Source organism: Diaporthe batatas, assembly GCF_019321695.1.
Source record: "Diaporthe batatas strain CRI 302-4 chromosome Unknown Contig00014, whole genome shotgun sequence".
NCBI lineage: Eukaryota > Fungi > Ascomycota > Sordariomycetes > Diaporthales > Diaporthaceae > Diaporthe > Diaporthe batatas.
This window is the reverse complement of record NW_025408561.1, coordinates 738,335-754,927: the sequence shown is the minus strand read 5'-3', so window position 1 is coordinate 754,927 and position 16,593 is coordinate 738,335. Positions and strand designations below refer to the sequence as shown.

Sequence of the window (16,593 nt, the reverse complement as noted above, 5' to 3'; positions counted from 1 at the left end):
CCCCTCTTGCCCATCTACACCTACTCGAATGGACACTGACCTGATGCAGGTGCTCGGAAGCAGCCGCCATCACCGTCCTCCTGTGGACTAGCATCACCCTGACCATCTTAGTCCTCACATTCCGAGTCATCAGAGGACCACGCCAGAATACTCCAGGCGTCCAGACACACAAACCACAGACATCACACCCCATCCACATACGCAGGCACACACACAGGCACACGGGTCCATACCCCCCCGCTAACCCCTCGATAAGCCACTCGTGGGACATACAGGCCGAGACCGTCAGGAACATACAAGGTTTCCGATTGAGACCTCGCCAGCGCCACAGGAGCAGGTACGCCTCCTCCGGAACATCAACAACATCTCTTTGGAATACTTCAGTGCCCGTCGTCGCACCAGATCTATCCCGGGGAAGACGGCGACCATGTGTATCTACTACTATCTCCATCATCACCACAGTGCTCCATGCACCAGGGACATCGAGTTTGTGATACACTATGTATTCTGTCCGGCCGCCACTCTTGACGAAGCCTTCCAGACCTGGTCTGCTTGCCCGGACACGTCCTACTTTGACGAGCACAGCGGCAGCCTGGGTATCGACTTCAACAACCCGTGCGCCAGTGGCGGGTGCCTGGCCAGCCCGAAGTGCAGCCGGGGTGCGTGCCGGCTGGAGGAGCTGAACGGTCTCTGGGTCTGCTGCCGTTGCGGCTTGGGCGGAAACACCTACCCGGTCTGCTACCATCCGATGAAAAAGAGCCCAGACTCGCTCTGCTACCACAAGTGCTGCCTGGGCTGCGAACCGGATGTGGCCGCTGAGTCTGGGGCAGGGAGAGCTGGAACCGGCCGGTGACGTATCGACGATGTGTTCTGGTTGTTTTTCTTTTCCTTTGGGTCTTCTTTCTATGGAAATACCAGTCATCAAGGCTTCGCCTGAACTATTCCGAGGCTGGTGTACGATTGGGGTAACAAAAGCGAGTTGGGCCGGGTCAGAAGCACACACGAGGCAATCAGTGGTGGAGCCTTTTTCTTTTCCCCCTCGCGGCCTCCTTCCTTATGTTTTCATTTTTTTTCTTTTCTCCTTCCTTCCTGTGTTCCGGAAAACAAAAGATCCGCATCTGCGGGCTGGAGATCTATGGGTGATATTACGCACATACTTGGGCTGTTCGATCTCTATTGGGATCGGAAGGATTGCTTTTCCAAATCGGCATCGGGCTGCAAGATCTCGTAAGCGAGATCCGGCGGGATGGAAAAAGTAAACCTGCAAGCCCAGGGTCCTCCTGCAGGGGAGTGCGGCAGGGCATGTGGTCAGCTGAACAACACGCGTTTGTGCCACACGAGGCCAGGTTCCTGAACATTCCAATGAGCAACACCGGCGCGGCCAAGTGGCTTCGGCTTGGGTGGGGTATTCGCATAAACTATTCGATGAGGCTGTGAAAGCCATTGGGAAATTTGAGAAGCTAGGATGTAGGGGACCAGACAGCCGGGACGCGGGACGTATGAAGGTGGGCACCCAGGCAGATGGGAAAATCTTAAAGCAAAATGTTTCTGTGCAACCCTCAACCATACGGATCCGTCTCCGTGGGAACTCCCCGTGGCCCCTTTCCCTCTCCTTGAGGCGTCTGTCACCCGCGAAGATCACCGCGTGGCCCCACACACCCCCTCCCCTCCCCCCAATATCCCGTCGCAACCTCTTCTCCTTTGTGCCGAATCGAGTCCACGCCCAGAAGGTCGGGACATGCCCAACAGTGGCCGGGCTAAGAAGAAGGAATTCCAAATCGGCTTGGCCAATCCGATAACACGAGCTGTCGAGAAACATCGAAGGTCCTCGACGACGTGCCCTCGTCATCTATTGATCGGCCACCCCTGGCACTTGTTGAGAACCCATCCCACTCCGGCTGGCTGGGAACGGAGAGCCACTGACGAGCAATGACACGACGACAGCTGAAGATGCTTATATGCGGAGACCCAGCGGCGGTCTCAGCTAGCTGACCGGTATGACCACGACATATAAATCGCCCTGTCGTCGATACTCGGCCTGGTGGTTTGGGATGGCATCCTGTCACATCAGACGGTCAGAGCAACCACTCTACAACCCCAGCGGCTGTCATCCCAACCCCACAGAACGACACTTTCATACTTAAGGGCCCACCCCCGATCTCCAGCAACCCGAGGCCATAAAGAACGGAGTTACTCATATAGAGAACAGAGATCACCTTGGACTGTTCTATCACTCGTCGTAACACCATCGCCGCCCTCGAATCTGCCTCTCTCACATCGGCGACCACGGAGATCTACAGTTCCTCAAAGGATTCACGAGACTTGAAACCATGTGTCACCAAATCACGTACACTCTGCCGTGTGAGCACACGCGGACAGACATTGTCTACTGCGCCGACGCCCCAGCCGAGTCGTCAAAATCCTCTTCAACAGGGGGCTCGTCATCAAAGTCCTCCAAGAAGGACGGCAGCAAGAAGCACCACAGCAGCAGCAGCAAGGGCAAAGACAAGGAGAAGAAGAGCAGCAGCAGCAAGTCATCGTCATCTTCGTCGTCGTCCAAGCGTAAGCCGTGCCGCAACCTCACGGCGCAGTCGATAGCGTACCCGATGCCACCCAGCTTCGAGGGGAGCCCCTCGGCGGCGGCGGGCAGCCCGCTGCTGCCCAAGTGCCCACTCCCCAACTGCCCCTTCGAGCAGCGGAATCGGTGCTGGAACTGCTGTTGGTGCGGAAAGAGGTTCAACGAGTACGGCCGCTGCAGCTGCATCATGATCATCGACGGGAACAAGGTGTGGTGCGAGCACATCTGCTGCGAGACGTGCACACCGGCCGGCCCGATGTGATAGGCGCGGCTGCGCCGAAAGGAAGGGGTCGGGGAGTGGCAACCTCAGTGGACGAGCCTACTTTTTTCCTCTCGAATATGTTTTAATCTTTTCTTTTTTTTTTTTTTTCCCTTTCCACCGTGACTATTTGCTATGTCTGGGCAGGGTGGGACTGTTAAGAGCCTTGGTGTCATGGCGTTGGTGTGCCCGAGGGCCTATTAGGGTTTTACTTGTTCATGGGAAGATCAACAGGGCACACTTGCTGCACACATATGTGGATTATGGTGGGTCCGGGGTCAGAAGCAGTGGTCAATTGAGGCGAGTACCAGAATGGTGGCGTTCACACAAACTGGCTCGGTCAGTGCTGAGTCACAGACCGATGTATGTATGACTTGGAGAAGAGGCATCATGGAAGAGCATATCTCTTAGTGCCGATGATGGGGAAACATTCAACGATCAACATCGTACCTGAAATGTGACTACAAGGCACCACATCCATTCAGTCGAAATGTCGAGCACAAATCCTCCTGGCCTGTATCACTCCGTGGCGTGTCGATAGTGTGGAAACTCTTGGGAGAATGTGCAACACTGTGACCGAAAAGAGGCTTTCTTGTGACGAATTCATGACCGCTTGAGGAAAAACCGCCGCGGACCAAAGTGGGCGAGTCCACTTTTGGTCGTGCTGAAGAGCAAGGAATTGCGGCTCCGTGGGTCCCGAATGCCTGGGAACCGGAGACGTTGGACTCGGGGATTCTTATTGGCCGGGCCACAGAACACGCCGGTGGTCCTGGGGCACCGCACGTATGCATAACACAGATCGGATCTGCGAGACGCATGCAGTCAGACTCAGATCTGGCTTGCGGCCGGAAATAGCTAGGAGGGAGGAAAGAATAATGCGTGTATGCATTGCAGATCGAAACGGTGCAGGACATTGTCATCCCATCAATAGGCTCTGACCGCTGTACGCCCTGTTTGTTGCCTTGCTGACTTACACCATCCTTTAATATCCCCTGTCGCCTCACTTTTTTTTCTTCTTGTTATCTTCCTCCCGTCAACCTCATCGGCTTCTCCTTGGCTTTCTATGCGGGGGCCGGCCGGTGTGTGGGTGCCCCCAGCACGAGGGAAGTACTCAAGTACCTATCCGGAATTGTGTCGGAAAATGACCTGTCCCTTGTCTCGTGTCACCTCAACAGAAAAAAAGTAAACTGTGCCGACAATATTCGGAGACCCAGGTCGAGGGCCCGACAGCCAGATACAAAGAGAGCCTTGACCTCAGCCGTCTGACATCACTTGGATCCCCTGCTCGAGGATCCGTTCTCTCGGTCCGGGGCTCACGTGGGGCCGTGAGAAACCGGTGTGAGATCCTCCCCCCACCCACCCCGTAGCTTGTTGCAAGCCAGATAAGCGAGAGCCTCGAGGGCTCCATGTGGTGGAGCCTGGTCTTCCACGAGTCTGGGTGCTGTGGGACCGCATGGCTTGGCGAGCTGAAAAGGTGTGTGAGAAACCCTTGTGCAAGACTGCGAGCTACAGTCGCACACGATCAGCCAGGGGGCAAGGCCTCATGAGTCCTCTGTTGCACGACGGCAGCCTACTGCTCGACTTCATCCCCATAGATTTACATCGGAAACAGTGCAAGATCAAGCAATCTGCCACAGTCTGCGTGAGCAGCAGCAGCTGTGCCCACGTCCGTACCAGATCCCTTGAGTTGCAGCATCTCGTACGCCGTGCGGAAGTTTTAATTGTCGGTCGCGGGTATTTTAGTGCTGAGTCCCGAAACACCAAATCTGAGAATGGTTTCGTGTCGCGTGTTTCTCCACCGCGAGTGCCGCCTTTGACCTTGAGAACAATGGGGTCGAAAGCAGCGCGGCGTTCGCCCCTATGTAGATCCGTCACGACAGGAACAGTCCAATCCTCATGCAAGCTGGCCGTTCCCGAGGCCTCAGAGACGTGGCCAATTGCAGTCTCGGCCTCCAGATTGCGGTCCATCTAAGGTATCCGATAGCCGTCGATGAGCACTCTTGACGCCAAATTGCAAGACCAACGGCCGGATTGGCATCTAGCACGCTCGAAGGGGATTGATTAGACGAACAATGTGTAAATCACCACATACGATCAAACTCGTAGGCATTATAAAGAAGACACGGCGGCCATCGTACCTCAGAGAAAGGGGAGAACTGGGGAGCATCCTGTTTTAACGGTATTTCGGATGACGAACAAGTCTTCAAGGAAACCGTGAAATTGTTCTTGTGGTCCTAGAACCTACCTCTCACCAACATGTGCGTTGGTCACCCCAAGAGGCACCCGTGCCAACACACCTCGGTGACTTACAACCACTGCGTGGCAGCCCATTTTGACGGAGCAACACGAGTCACCACGCCCTGTCACAACACCACGTACGCAGCACAAATAGGCACCGAATCAAAATGTACCAACCAGCTCTGCTTCTTCGAAGAGCTCGGGGGCAGCTGGATTTGTTGCAGGTGCCGGAACGGCCCAAATTATGTGGGATGGTGTACTTTCGACAACCCAAGAACAGAGGTCAATGCCATCACGCAGCAGTTGGAGCAGGTAACAAAGTGCGATCACTGCTGCTGCTGGAATTGCACGCCTTATTGTGAGTTGATGGATACGTGTTGCAACAGCGGTCAAACCACCGAAACAACTGACACCCTGCCTCTTCAGCTACCTCGGACCAAGGCGGCTCCAGTCACGGTGGCTCGTCAAAGCGTGGCGGCTCGTCAAAGCACAAGCATCAAAAGTCGTCCAAGCATGGCGGGTCCTCGAGTCAGGGATATCAGTGGATTGAGATGGATTACAGCTCGAAAGGCAGCTCTTCGGGACACAAGAAGAGGAAACATAAGGAGAAATAGGGAAGCTCTGCAAAAAGCCACGCGAGAGCCTTTGCTAATGGGTATTTCCAAATCTGTAGCAGGAGTGGGCAATAACATCTCCGGATCAATGCTACAGCTTTAATAATAATAATGCTTCCTATTATCTAATTCCAAGACTTCCTCCCCAAGTGACCTGAACGTGGAACACACCCAAGTGAGACTGGATGTGACTGGGACATTTTGTGAGGTAATGTTTCCACTATGTCCCCTGTTTATGTATTTAGGTACTTTTTTCATGTAGTAGACGCATTCTTCATCTTTCAGGCTATGAATGTTTCCAACCAGCTGCCTCGAAAAAGCGAAAAATACCAGCAGACAGGGATATAGAGCGACATACCAATCAGCTTAGGCTGTGCCAGGGAGAGGCCATTTGAGCACGATGTATTCTATCTATATGTCATGAACACTACATAGGTACTACTTGTGGGCGGCAATACAATACCTTTCAACTGGTTGTTAGCTTACGGAAACATTCAGTCGGGGGTGAGATAGGCGAAAGGCTGAGTTCCACATCGATGTGATATGTTGTTACTTACTCTCAAGTGCTATGAGCTTTTACCACTGTATGAATGTGCCGCATGAGCCTTTGTGATGTATTCGGATTCATAATGAAACCAGGGAAAAACCATACCACTCTGACATGACTGCGTTAGCCTCTCACCTGGGCACAAGTCGAGGAATTTCTAAGGTGCCCAGGTACCTTCTCCTAGCGATCCACGAGAAAATGTCTGTGTTTACTCAGGAGGGTATTTCCGGCTGTCAAGCGTCTTCGTCCATTGAACCTAGGCAAGTTCCACAGGTCCCCCGACTGTGTGATGGGTTGAAGCGGGCCAGTCGATATTTGTTTGGTTGAGTCTACCCCAGGGAAAATTCCCGAAAGGGTCGGAAGCCTTGGACAGCATGTCAATGCGAAAGTCACTCGAAACAGCCACTGTTATATGCTCTATGTGCTCGGCAAACCTCCTGTTGCCTCTGTAGCTTGATCGCTTTCTATGTATAGGATTTCTATATTAAAATTAAAACCTAATTTACTTAGATAATAAAGTATAAGAATAAAATAGCTGTTCTATCTAAGTAAATTAATATTCTTATAATTACTTTTAAAGGAAAAAGTAATTATAATTATTTATAGAGATTAAAATATAATTATATAAAATAATTAAATAAAGCTTAATTAAAAATATAATTATAAATCTTTTAGTCTAGTATCTAGGTGGGAAGATGTTTAAATATAGACTAAGAAGAGAGGATTGTTTGGGAGGTCTTACTATAAGAGTGTGTATTATAGGAGTTTATTTGGTGTGATTCACTGAAGACATCTTGGACGAGGGTATTCTGTTGGGGCGGGGGAGGGTCCCGTAGGATGTGACGACACAGATCTGTATGTTCCTTACTTCCCTCAAATTGCTTATTAGTGAAAGCGCATTGTCGGTCTCGATCACCCTCCACACCCGTCTACATTGAAAAGGGTGAGTGAGAAAATGTAGGCATTTTCATTCACATGGAAGGACACGTAGCATTGGAGCACCCAGTCAAGGCCATCGGTGTCTGTCTAAATATGACTACCTCCTTGAGGCGGTGGTACTGGCCGCCAAAGCACTGGCCGTCGGCATGGCTGAAAAAATGCAAGCAAAAGGACCAAGCGAAACGATGCACTGGCCTCGTCCAATTCGAACCAGGAAGGCCAGAGACCGTAAGTGGTCCAAAGTGATCACACCATCCCGTGGCCAGTGCTGCGGCTGTACTCGTGCTGCAAGAGGATCGATGACAGTGTGTATTGCAACACGTGTGCGCGGACGCCTTCGGGGGATCCAGAGGATCTGAACACGCACCCGAGCCGAGAACGGTGAGAGAGCATCCCCGATGGATGACACCGCTGCGTGCCTTAGTAAGACGCAAAGAGCACCGGGCCAATGGTGACGAACCGACACGGCGTCAAGGTCGCACGGCGGGGGCTGTCTCTCAGCTTGCATTAGTGTTTACGACAGAGGATGAATCATCCAGGGTCCTAGCATGTCGATGGGTGCGGACGGCGGCCGGGACACGCAAACCGTCGGTATGAGCTCCTGGCCACGTCGACGGGGCAGACCTTCCGAGTCCGGGTTGCGCAGAGCGAGTCAACCTGCTGCTGTTGATAGCTCATTTCCAGTAGTTCTTTTTCTTTTTTCTCTTTCTCGTACTCACTCATGTAGGCAGGTAGGCAGGTTTGCCGATCTGAAAAGATGTGGAGCGACTATGCTTTTTCTGCGTCGTCCCGGAGGATCGATGGATGAAATTCCCCGTCTGGATTGCGCGAATAGTTTCAAGATACTGCTCTGCGCACCGCCAAGCAAGTGTAGCAAACCAATGAAGGCCCGAGGGACAAGGCGCGTGGGGGGGAAAGAAGCAGAACGCCCCTCAGGAAAATGGAACGACAATGGGCAGATGTGATTAGCATACGGCATTGGCGGGCAACCTGCCCGGGCTGGGACTGACGCGGTCAGCCTCGAGGAATGCAACATGGGGGGTGGATTGAGTTTATCTGGCAGCAGAGCCCAGGGACCGAATTCCCAAATGTGCATGCGCATGGCGTGTCTTGCTGGCGGGGCAGAGCTGGCTGGCTGGCTGGCTGGCTGGCTGTCCATGCTGCCATGTGGATGCAACAGGCCGCAATTGGATTCTGCTGCAGAGACGCTGGCGGCTGGCGTCCATGCTTCATCACATGCAGTGCAAGGGGCACGGTTGGTCGCTTTGACCGTGATCAGCAGAGCCCAGCAGATCTAGAACGCGAGGGGGGGCCCCGCGAGACTGGCTGCAAGAACATAAGTGGTGGTTGGGTTGGACTCTGCGGAGGAAGGACGCGATGTTGTTGGCGTGCAGGACCGGCGCAAGAATGAGGCAGGAGCTTGGTTGCATGCACGCAGGCGGAGGGGCGGCGAATGGTGGTGGTGGTAGCTCCCGACGGGGTGGCTGATGATGCACACGCACGCATGCATTGAATTCCATGTGCCGCCGTGGTCGCTGCTCTGTCGTGGTAAGCCCTGGCAGCCCTGGCAGCCCTGGGTGGGACGGCATGTTGGGCCACGTGCTCCTAATGCGAGACAGGGATCAGTGGACGGGGTTGCCCGCGCCCACGGCCCTCAGGGTCGGCTGCGGCTAACGACTCAACGTTTGGGGCTGCCTGGGGATGCCTGGGGCTGCCTGGCCTTTTTGTCTTCTTCTTGGGCCGCGGCTGCTCACTCTCACCCAGCACCGTGGGATCAGTGTCGGGTGCTCAACATCTCAGTCCCTCAGAGCTCAGAGCTCAGGGCCCAGGATGGAGAGAGAGGGTGTGGTCATGTTTCATTGGTGAGCTGACAGCATGCGCGTGGCGGGTGGCAGATCGTGCATGCTGACCCAGATAACGTTTGGCCGTAGACGCCATGTCTTGAGGGGGTCGGTAGGTCGGTCCCACGGGGTGGTCTGGCTTGGGTCGAGTCATTGTTGCGAGTTGAGCTGTTGCAGAGCTGTTGCAGAGGGCGAGGAGGATGCTGTCCTTTGTCAACTGACTGACTGACTGACCGACCGACTGACTAACTGTCCAGACAGTAGGCCAAACCTTGCAGTGTCCTTCACACAGCACCAACCCCACTTTGGCTCATGCCTGCCGCGTTGCTGGACAACCTGGCGGCATGTAGCACCGAGATCCCAACCGAGACACTCGCAAGGCAGATAGGACAGACGGTCTGACGGTCTGACGGTCTGACGGCCTGTGACAGCCTGACAGCCTGACAGCCCGACTGCCCGACTGCCCGCCTGCCCGCCCGGCACAGCCTGTCTGGCAGGCGGCTGGTGGCACGGGGCGGGCACTAAAGAAGAATAAGCCGAAGCGGAGACCAGACGTGAGTGATGGATGAGTGACATGCATCTCTGGGCCTGCGTCCATCGTGCAGCCAGAGTCGTGCTGGTGCATCCCTGCTGCCACGCGCCCGAGTTGCGACTGTCTGGGCCCGCTGCTCTCGGACGGTACGTTTTAATCATGGGCCCCTCCAGCGCCCAGCCAGCCCAGGCCCGTGGGTCCTCCTGCCCGTGGGTCTGCCTCCTGAAAACAAAAAAAGGGCCCACAGGCTTTTGGTGCCAGGTGGTGCCCAGAAGGTGACTCCCGTCCCCCTTGCCGTTGTCTGCCCGTGCAGCAGGGCGCTGCCAAAGGGCCAACGGACGGCAGCCCAGCCCAGCAGCCAGCCCAGCAGCCCACCCTGCAGCCCACCCTGCCAGCCAACACCTCTCAAACCACAATCACAGTTTCCCAATCTCCCTCCCCTTTCCACCCGAATCTAGATATACGGGGTATACGCCCTCTACCCGGCTCGGCCCCAACCCGCATGCTACGCAGTACTTGTGGTAGGACGCCCCCACCCACTGCTGCTCGCCCGCTGCGCCTGAACTGATCCGAACTTGACCACACCACAGACAGTACGGAGTAATAAAGGAGAGAAGAGCCCGTCGACACTTGAAACGCAGGACAAACCCCGTCCATCCGGCCGCCCATCCACCCACACACCCACCTACCTGCAGCCTCTCTCTCTCTCTTCCCCCCGGACTCTGACCCTCCACTTCTTTCTTCTTCCTTCAATCGTTCTCTGCATTATTGGCCCTCGACCCAATCTATCTATCTATCTGTCTATCCCCTTCTCTCACACACACCCTCGTACCGGCATCCTCATCCCTCCCCCCAGCCGCCAGTGCCTCCCCCCCAGCAAGAACCATACGCGGCGCACCAGACTAAGACCACCCACCCACCGTACACCACTCACACCTCCACCACTCGCGACTCTTCTGGCCTTGCACGATGCCCACTTCTCTGGAATCCTCTCGCCCAATTATGGCGCCTTCGGTACGTCACCTCCTGGCTCAAATTTCTGCCGATCGTCAATGGGGCCACCCAGTGAACCATCATTCGTTCTACACAGGCGCAACACTGCGCCTGCCTATCACCACCCCCCTGAGCCCCATCTCGTGTATGCCCTCCACATTCCATCCGTCGCTGTGGCTTGCCCACGGTCGCCGCAAGCGGAAATGTGGTTGTCGTTTTTGTTCTTGTTATCATCCCACCCTCCTCTCAGATACATCACTTTCCTCACTGCTCTGCAACCTGCCTCTCGCTGACGACAAGACAAAAAATAGTCCCGTGCCTCCGTCCGCTACAGCACCTACTCCATGTCTCCCTCTCTGCACCCCACCGACAGCGCCATCGCCGAGATCAGCGACATCGAGAAGCGCCTCAGCCTTATGGAAAACAAGGCCCTCACTCAGCAGCGCGTCTTCCTCGACGAGGACCAGAGCGAAAGGATGAAGAAGCTGGCCCTCGGCGCCAAGCTCGAGCGCGCCCTGGACCGGAGGATGTCTTCGCAGGATGCCGTCATGCGGAAGCGGACAACCTCGACAGTCAGCCAAAAGAGCATCAATGAGAAGGAGGCAGCAGCATAATAAGCACCTGCGTCAACACATTGGAACGCCAGCCCACCGGAAATCGAGGCTGTTGCGGACAAGATCCATCACGGACTGCGAACCATGCATTGCGATCATGGCACCACGACACTCGGCGATTCGGGACCGAGCCAGCAACTCGTGTCGAAAAGGAAATAAATACCCCGGAGGAGAAGCTGAGGAGGTGGCCCAGAAGCATCGCCGGAGTTTGGAGTAGGCTTTATTCGGAGGGGGCATCGTCCTGTCCAGCGGTAATCGGGATGAGCACAAGACTCCCCCACCTGCTCGTCGCTCGTTGTTCATCACCACACCCGGAACGACCGGTGGTCTACCATTTTATTATCCCACGGTGCAGGGAAATTTGCGCGGAACCCAGCATTTCCCCTGCCTAGTAGAAGACAGGCGTGTGGTCCATTTTGTATCCAGTCATCTTGGGACGTGTTCTTTTTTTTTTTTTTTTTTTTGGCGGAGGAAGTGCTTCGCCAAATGCTCAGCGTGGCAAAACGGTTCAGCCAGGAACCATCACATTTGTTAGGTTAGGACGAAAGGGGATTTTTCAAATAGCATAAACCAAGTCGCGATTCCCCCCAATTCGTACGACGTTGACGAGCCCAGCGAGACGTATCCAAAGGTCTGTGCAGAAGTTGGTGACACGACTGGAGAACACCAGGACGCCTCTTGTCGGCATCATCGTGCATTTGAGCACTGCTACTGCTGCTGCTATCGAAAACAATCAAGGATTAGTCGACCTCCCCTCCACGGGGACAACTGCCCAGTGTGACGCCAAACGCCTCGAACTGCAAATCCCCCGGCCAGTGAGTTGTGGGTACGCCAGTCTACCATGTCTGAGTGTACCTTGGTGCGACTGCAACCACCATCTTGTTCCATCTTGTTCCATCCCCTCCCCCTGCCCTCCCTAGCAGCCGTGAACACACCCCGGATTCCACCCTCCCAAGACCATCCCCCGCGCCGCCCTACTTGGGCAGCTTGGCCTCGATCTCCCTCAGCAGCTTGGCGAGCTCCCCGTCCTCGCCCTCCATCTCGAGGCCCTTGCCGACCCACTCCCTCGCCTCCTCGTACCTGCCCATCTCGTACAGGCACTTGCCGCGGCGGTACCACGCCTTGGGGTTGCCGACCTTCTTGGCCTCGACGCTGCACTCGGCGTCGGCGGAGCCCTCGACCCAGTCGCGCAGCTCCATGTGGGCCTGGGCGCGGTTGGACAGCAGCATGGCGCTCTCGTCGCGGATGAGCCCGATGGGCTCCCAGGCGGGCCTCGTCAGCGCCATCTGCACCCCGAGCGTGTAGAACTTGATCGCCTCCTGGTACTTGCCCTCCTTGAACGCCTTGTTGCCGCTCTCCTTGAGCTTGGTGATGTTGTTGGACCGCTTCGGGTGCACCGGCACCGGCGGCGGCGGCACCACCGCGGGGTGCTCCAGCGACAGCAGCGAGCGGTGCAGCGCGTTCAGCGTCTCGAGCTCCTGCGCCAGGGCCCGTGACGACGACGGGGGGTGCGCGCTGCTTATCGCCTTGGACTGCGCGTCCATGTGCAGCGGCAGGAAGGTGAAGGTGTCCTGGTCGGCGGACATTGTGACGACGGTCTCTGGTTTCTCTCCGTGCCTGTTCCAGTGGCAGAGAGCGGTCGCTTTGTGCGGTGGTATGTGGCTGGTTTCTCGCAGGCCTCTCTCTCTTCTTCTTCTTCTTCTTCTTTTTTATTTTGTTTCCAATATCGTGCCCTGTATCTATCTGCTTTTGGTGGAAGGACAGGCACAGCGTGGGATTCTTGCGGGCTTCTTGCTTGGGATTGTCGGTATAGGGAAAGTGAGAAGGGTCGAAAGGAGTGTGGTGGTTGTAAGTTGACCTGGTTGACTTATTAGTTGCCGTCGGCGCGGAAGAGGACAGCTTTGACTGCGCTCCAGTCCTTATCGGCGCCGATAAGGAAACGCTCCGAAGCAACTCAATGCGGCTGGCCGGCTCCATTCCATACAGTCGAGTTTGTTTCAACTATCAAGGGGTTGCTGGCTTGGTTTGACTACAAACAATGTCTTATTTGACCCTTTATCTGGCTCGTAAAATTCGTTCCTCACCTCGTCTCTCTCCCTCTCTCTCATTTTCTCCCGTCAGAGAAACCAGGGTAGGTACAAGCGATATGCGCTCGACGCTGTGATTGCGAATCCAACCGTGCAAGACAACACCACAAACTCCAACAATGCTACCGAGCCCGTGCGATAATTACGATTAACATGGCCAATATATACCCTCCTTATATAAACTTAGCCTCGGAACACCTTCTTTAATGATTTGGTGAGCGAGAAACCCCCGAAAAGCCAGTCGTTGGCGTGCCTCCCAGCATAGGTATGCACGTTGGTCTGCTGAACGCGCTGCGACGGCGGTTTCCTGCCCTTGGCCTTTTTAGACCTCCCAAATTGTGCGCCTCTGCACATATAGCAGCCAAGGACTTCTAATAAATGCCTTTCCTGGTACTTGAAGCAGTTTGCGGCGTCCTGGTTCAGCAGGTCCTTTGCGACCTGCAGGAGCAGCTTCATCAGCACCTCGTCCCGCGTCTCGGCTAGACTGTGCCAGTCTATCGTGGGCCCGTACACCGACGAATTCGCGGCGAAAGCGGCATGTCCGAACAGCCTGCCTGACAGGTCCTTGTCCCGAAGGACCCGAAGACAGAAGTCCTCGAACAAATTGTTCTTCCGGATGACGTCGAGCGCGCACATCAGCGAGTTTGGGTCCGTCACGAGCGACGAGAAGGCGTCGCTTTCCCCCGACGCCTTGACTCTCAGTACCCTTCTATGGCAGTCGTTTGCGTATCTCAAGGCTTCAAACACGGTATCCTCGTCGATGGACGATATCTGGCCTAGCACAAAAGGCCGCTCGTAGCCGACCCGCTTGCGCCAGAATATGTTGACGGTCCCTGAGGTGATGATGCAGGGCACGAGGAGGATATAGGCCCACCATTGCGTGGCCGTTATCAAGGCAGCCACACCGGCGACGATACCCGTGATGCCGTTCAGGGCGGCATGGAACTGGATGCTGGACGTGCGGTTCTTGAGCATCGACGAGATCCTAGTCGAGCCCTTGACGTAGTTGAGGGCTGCGGCCTGCTGCTTTCTGGCCCGCGCAAAGACGTAGCTGGACCACAGCAGGTTTGTTACTCCGAAGATGGCGGGAAATGTGTTTCCGATATACCCAGTCAAGAGGTTGCTCGCCCTATAGTTGGCGCTGTCATGGTTCCCATCCATAGCCATATATGTACCGATACCGACCATGAACGCGGAAATGCCCAGTAGTGTGTCGCTTCCGATGCGGTCGACCATCTCTGTCCCGCTCTCCCTTGTGTTCATGTCGAGGAAGCAGTCGATCGTGCGCAGCATGTTGGGTTTGTCGAGATACAGCGGGCGCTGGTTTTTCAGGTAGCGGCGCTCCTCCCTCAGAGCGCGGAGGTTGGCGAGACTCAGGCGCCCGTCCTTGATACAGAAGTAGATCATGCCCAGGGCGGCAGTACCGCCCAGCCCCATGAGCACAAGGACATGGCGAGGCACGGGGGTCTGATTCCACACGTTGGCCGCAAAATCACACGCGTTGGCTGCCTCGAGGAAGCCGACGGCGCCCAGCAGGCTGTTTCGAAGCTTGGTCTGCTTGTTGGGCTTGAATCGGCCGTTGCGAGTCTTCTTGAAGTCGAGACACTCGGCGGCACCAGGCAGAGGCTGCGAGGACTGGTGCTGCCGGCCTGCGGTGCCGGGAAGGCGCACGTCGCGGGTGCTGATGGAACCGGCAGGAACAATGTCGTCTTGCCAGCCGCCAAACTCGGAGGGCGGGGCGCTGGGAGGGTCGCCGAGGGAGTATATGGACTCTAGCTCGAGCACCCAGCCCTGTGTCCTCTCGTCATAGCTGTCGTTGCTGTCGACATCGATGTCGTGGCCGAACTCGTGGTTGCGATCACGGTCATCTGCCATCATGGGGCGGGGGAGCGCCTCGTTAAGGAGGAAGGGGGGAGGCGGCGCGGCGGCGGTTGGCGACAGACGTATGGACAAACAAACGGCTGTGTTGGATTCCGCTCGTACCAGTTGAGTTGAACTGGGTTGTTTGTTGGCCGTCAGCTGGGGAGAGCCGACGTTGGCAGAAACGGTCGTGAATGGTGGTGACAACGAGTGAGGTGCGTGCAGGCAGGCAGGCAGGCAGGTTGGAGATGGAGGCGGAGGAGGTGATTTGGGGGGGGGCAGCAGAGTAAAATACCAGCCGAACAGACTATGGCGTGTAGATACTTGGTACCTCCTGGGTGGTACCAGACTGATGGGACAGAAACCAAGTTTTAGTTCTGGTCTGGTCACCAAGTAGTCCCCGTACTGTGGTCTACTAGTCAGGTCAAGATCAAAGACAGCGAAGAGCGAGAGAAGCCCGTCCGGGGAAGCAGATAAAGTCGGCCGCTAGGGTCGGCCGACCACACTAGAGCGTGTAGACGGTAGTACTGCGTAGCACGGTGGCCCTCTCTGTCCAGCCTACTATACTACAAGTGGAGTAGGCAGTAGAACCTTGACCCGTTGATCCCCGTTTTTTCCAACAGTGGTATCCCAGTGGTCGGAGCACCCAGGAAAAACGGTCAACTGGCCTGCCCGTCTCCACCCTGGGCACGCCTCCTCCAGCATTGCACCTATGGGCAGCAGCGTGTAGTGGTAGGTGGCCCCGTGGGTGGCCCCCCTACTGGGCTCCAGCCTGGAACCCTGAATCAATCCAGTTTTCTTCTTTTCTCTTCTCTCGCCCTTTTTTGCTTTCACCTTCTTTGGGCAGGCAGTCATGGCCAGATGCCTGGAGACCAGGTGGGGGCTGATCTTCCAGATGTGCAGACCATCGAAGTACTTGTTATTTACTGACTTACATACTTACACAGTCCTAGACGGGCGGGCGGCCGGGCGGCGTGGCACGAACCTCGGTGGTTGAGTGAGTGACTGGGTGACTGGCTATGTCCTCGCCTTGGTCGCTATTCGCTCGGTCAATCAGCGGCCATCTTCGCCTCCCAAGCCCCTCGGCTTCCGCCCATCTTGCTTGGCGCCTGAAGACTCCCTGCTCGTCGCCCTCTTGGCTGTTTCCACAAGGGGCCATGGCTGTGGATGGCCTCACCCCAGCCTTCGGGCCCGTCTTGACTCGTTCATTCTCCTGCTCTACACGGTTATGTCATCGCCCATGCTGACGAACCGGTCATGTTGGAGAACCATTTCAAGGCCAGGCAGGGCAGGTCAATAGCTTGTCTGGGCCGCAGGGATTTGCAAATCTCGTGTGTTTTGGGAGTCAAAAATTTGACCACCAGAAAACCTGTAAGCCAGTCACATACTGCCAGTGTAATGAAATACTCTTGTGAGTCCTCAGGAGCCCTGGTTAATACACGATTTCTGATTGCTCTACATGGTGCTCCGTACTCCGTGCTGCGGTGGCCC

General features: G+C 55.7%; 6 protein-coding genes across 6 annotated transcripts; 4 read left to right on the top strand and 2 right to left on the bottom strand.

The window, feature by feature from the left end:
• Positions 1-427: 427 nt before the first annotated feature.
• Positions 428-853, top strand: KVR01_010953 (uncharacterized protein; the record flags this gene model as incomplete). Its single annotated transcript, XM_044794023.1, has 1 exon — positions 428-853. One exon carries the CDS (start codon positions 428-430, stop codon positions 851-853), a length of 426 nt encoding a protein of 141 aa, XP_044640100.1.
• Positions 854-2,330: 1,477 nt separating this feature from the next.
• On the top strand, positions 2,331-2,840 carry KVR01_011132 (uncharacterized protein; the record flags this gene model as incomplete). The annotated part of the gene is made up of 1 exon (XM_044786129.1): positions 2,331-2,840. The coding sequence occupies one exon, from the start codon at positions 2,331-2,333 to the stop codon at positions 2,838-2,840; it is 510 nt and encodes a 169-aa protein (XP_044640279.1).
• A 2,253-nt stretch (positions 2,841-5,093) lies between these two features.
• On the top strand, positions 5,094-5,792 carry KVR01_010935 (uncharacterized protein; the record flags this gene model as incomplete). The annotated part of the gene is made up of 1 exon (XM_044787695.1): positions 5,094-5,792. The coding sequence occupies one exon, from the start codon at positions 5,094-5,096 to the stop codon at positions 5,790-5,792; it is 699 nt and encodes a 232-aa protein (XP_044640082.1).
• Positions 5,793-10,550: 4,758 nt separating this feature from the next.
• Positions 10,551-11,155, top strand: KVR01_010762 (uncharacterized protein; the record flags this gene model as incomplete). The annotated part of the gene is made up of 2 exons (XM_044794650.1): positions 10,551-10,562; positions 10,853-11,155. The coding sequence occupies 2 exons, from the start codon at positions 10,551-10,553 to the stop codon at positions 11,153-11,155; spliced, it is 315 nt and encodes a 104-aa protein (XP_044639909.1).
• A 974-nt stretch (positions 11,156-12,129) lies between these two features.
• On the bottom strand, positions 12,130-12,741 carry KVR01_010847 (uncharacterized protein; the record flags this gene model as incomplete). Its single annotated transcript, XM_044784369.1, has 1 exon — positions 12,130-12,741. One exon carries the CDS (start codon positions 12,739-12,741, stop codon positions 12,130-12,132), a length of 612 nt encoding a protein of 203 aa, XP_044639994.1.
• A 438-nt stretch (positions 12,742-13,179) lies between these two features.
• KVR01_010977 (uncharacterized protein) lies at positions 13,180-15,538 on the bottom strand. Its single transcript, XM_044781259.1, has one exon. The coding sequence runs from the start codon at positions 15,118-15,120 to the stop codon at positions 13,426-13,428; it is 1,695 nt and encodes a 564-aa protein (XP_044640124.1). The 5' UTR covers positions 15,121-15,538; the 3' UTR covers positions 13,180-13,425.
• Between the last annotated feature and the right edge of the window lie 1,055 nt (positions 15,539-16,593).

What these genes read in the sequence shown, in the direction of transcription:
- KVR01_010977 (XM_044781259.1), bottom strand. Translation starts at nt 15,120, where the DNA reads ATGATGGCAGATGACCGTGATCGCAACCACGAGTTCGGCCACGACATC.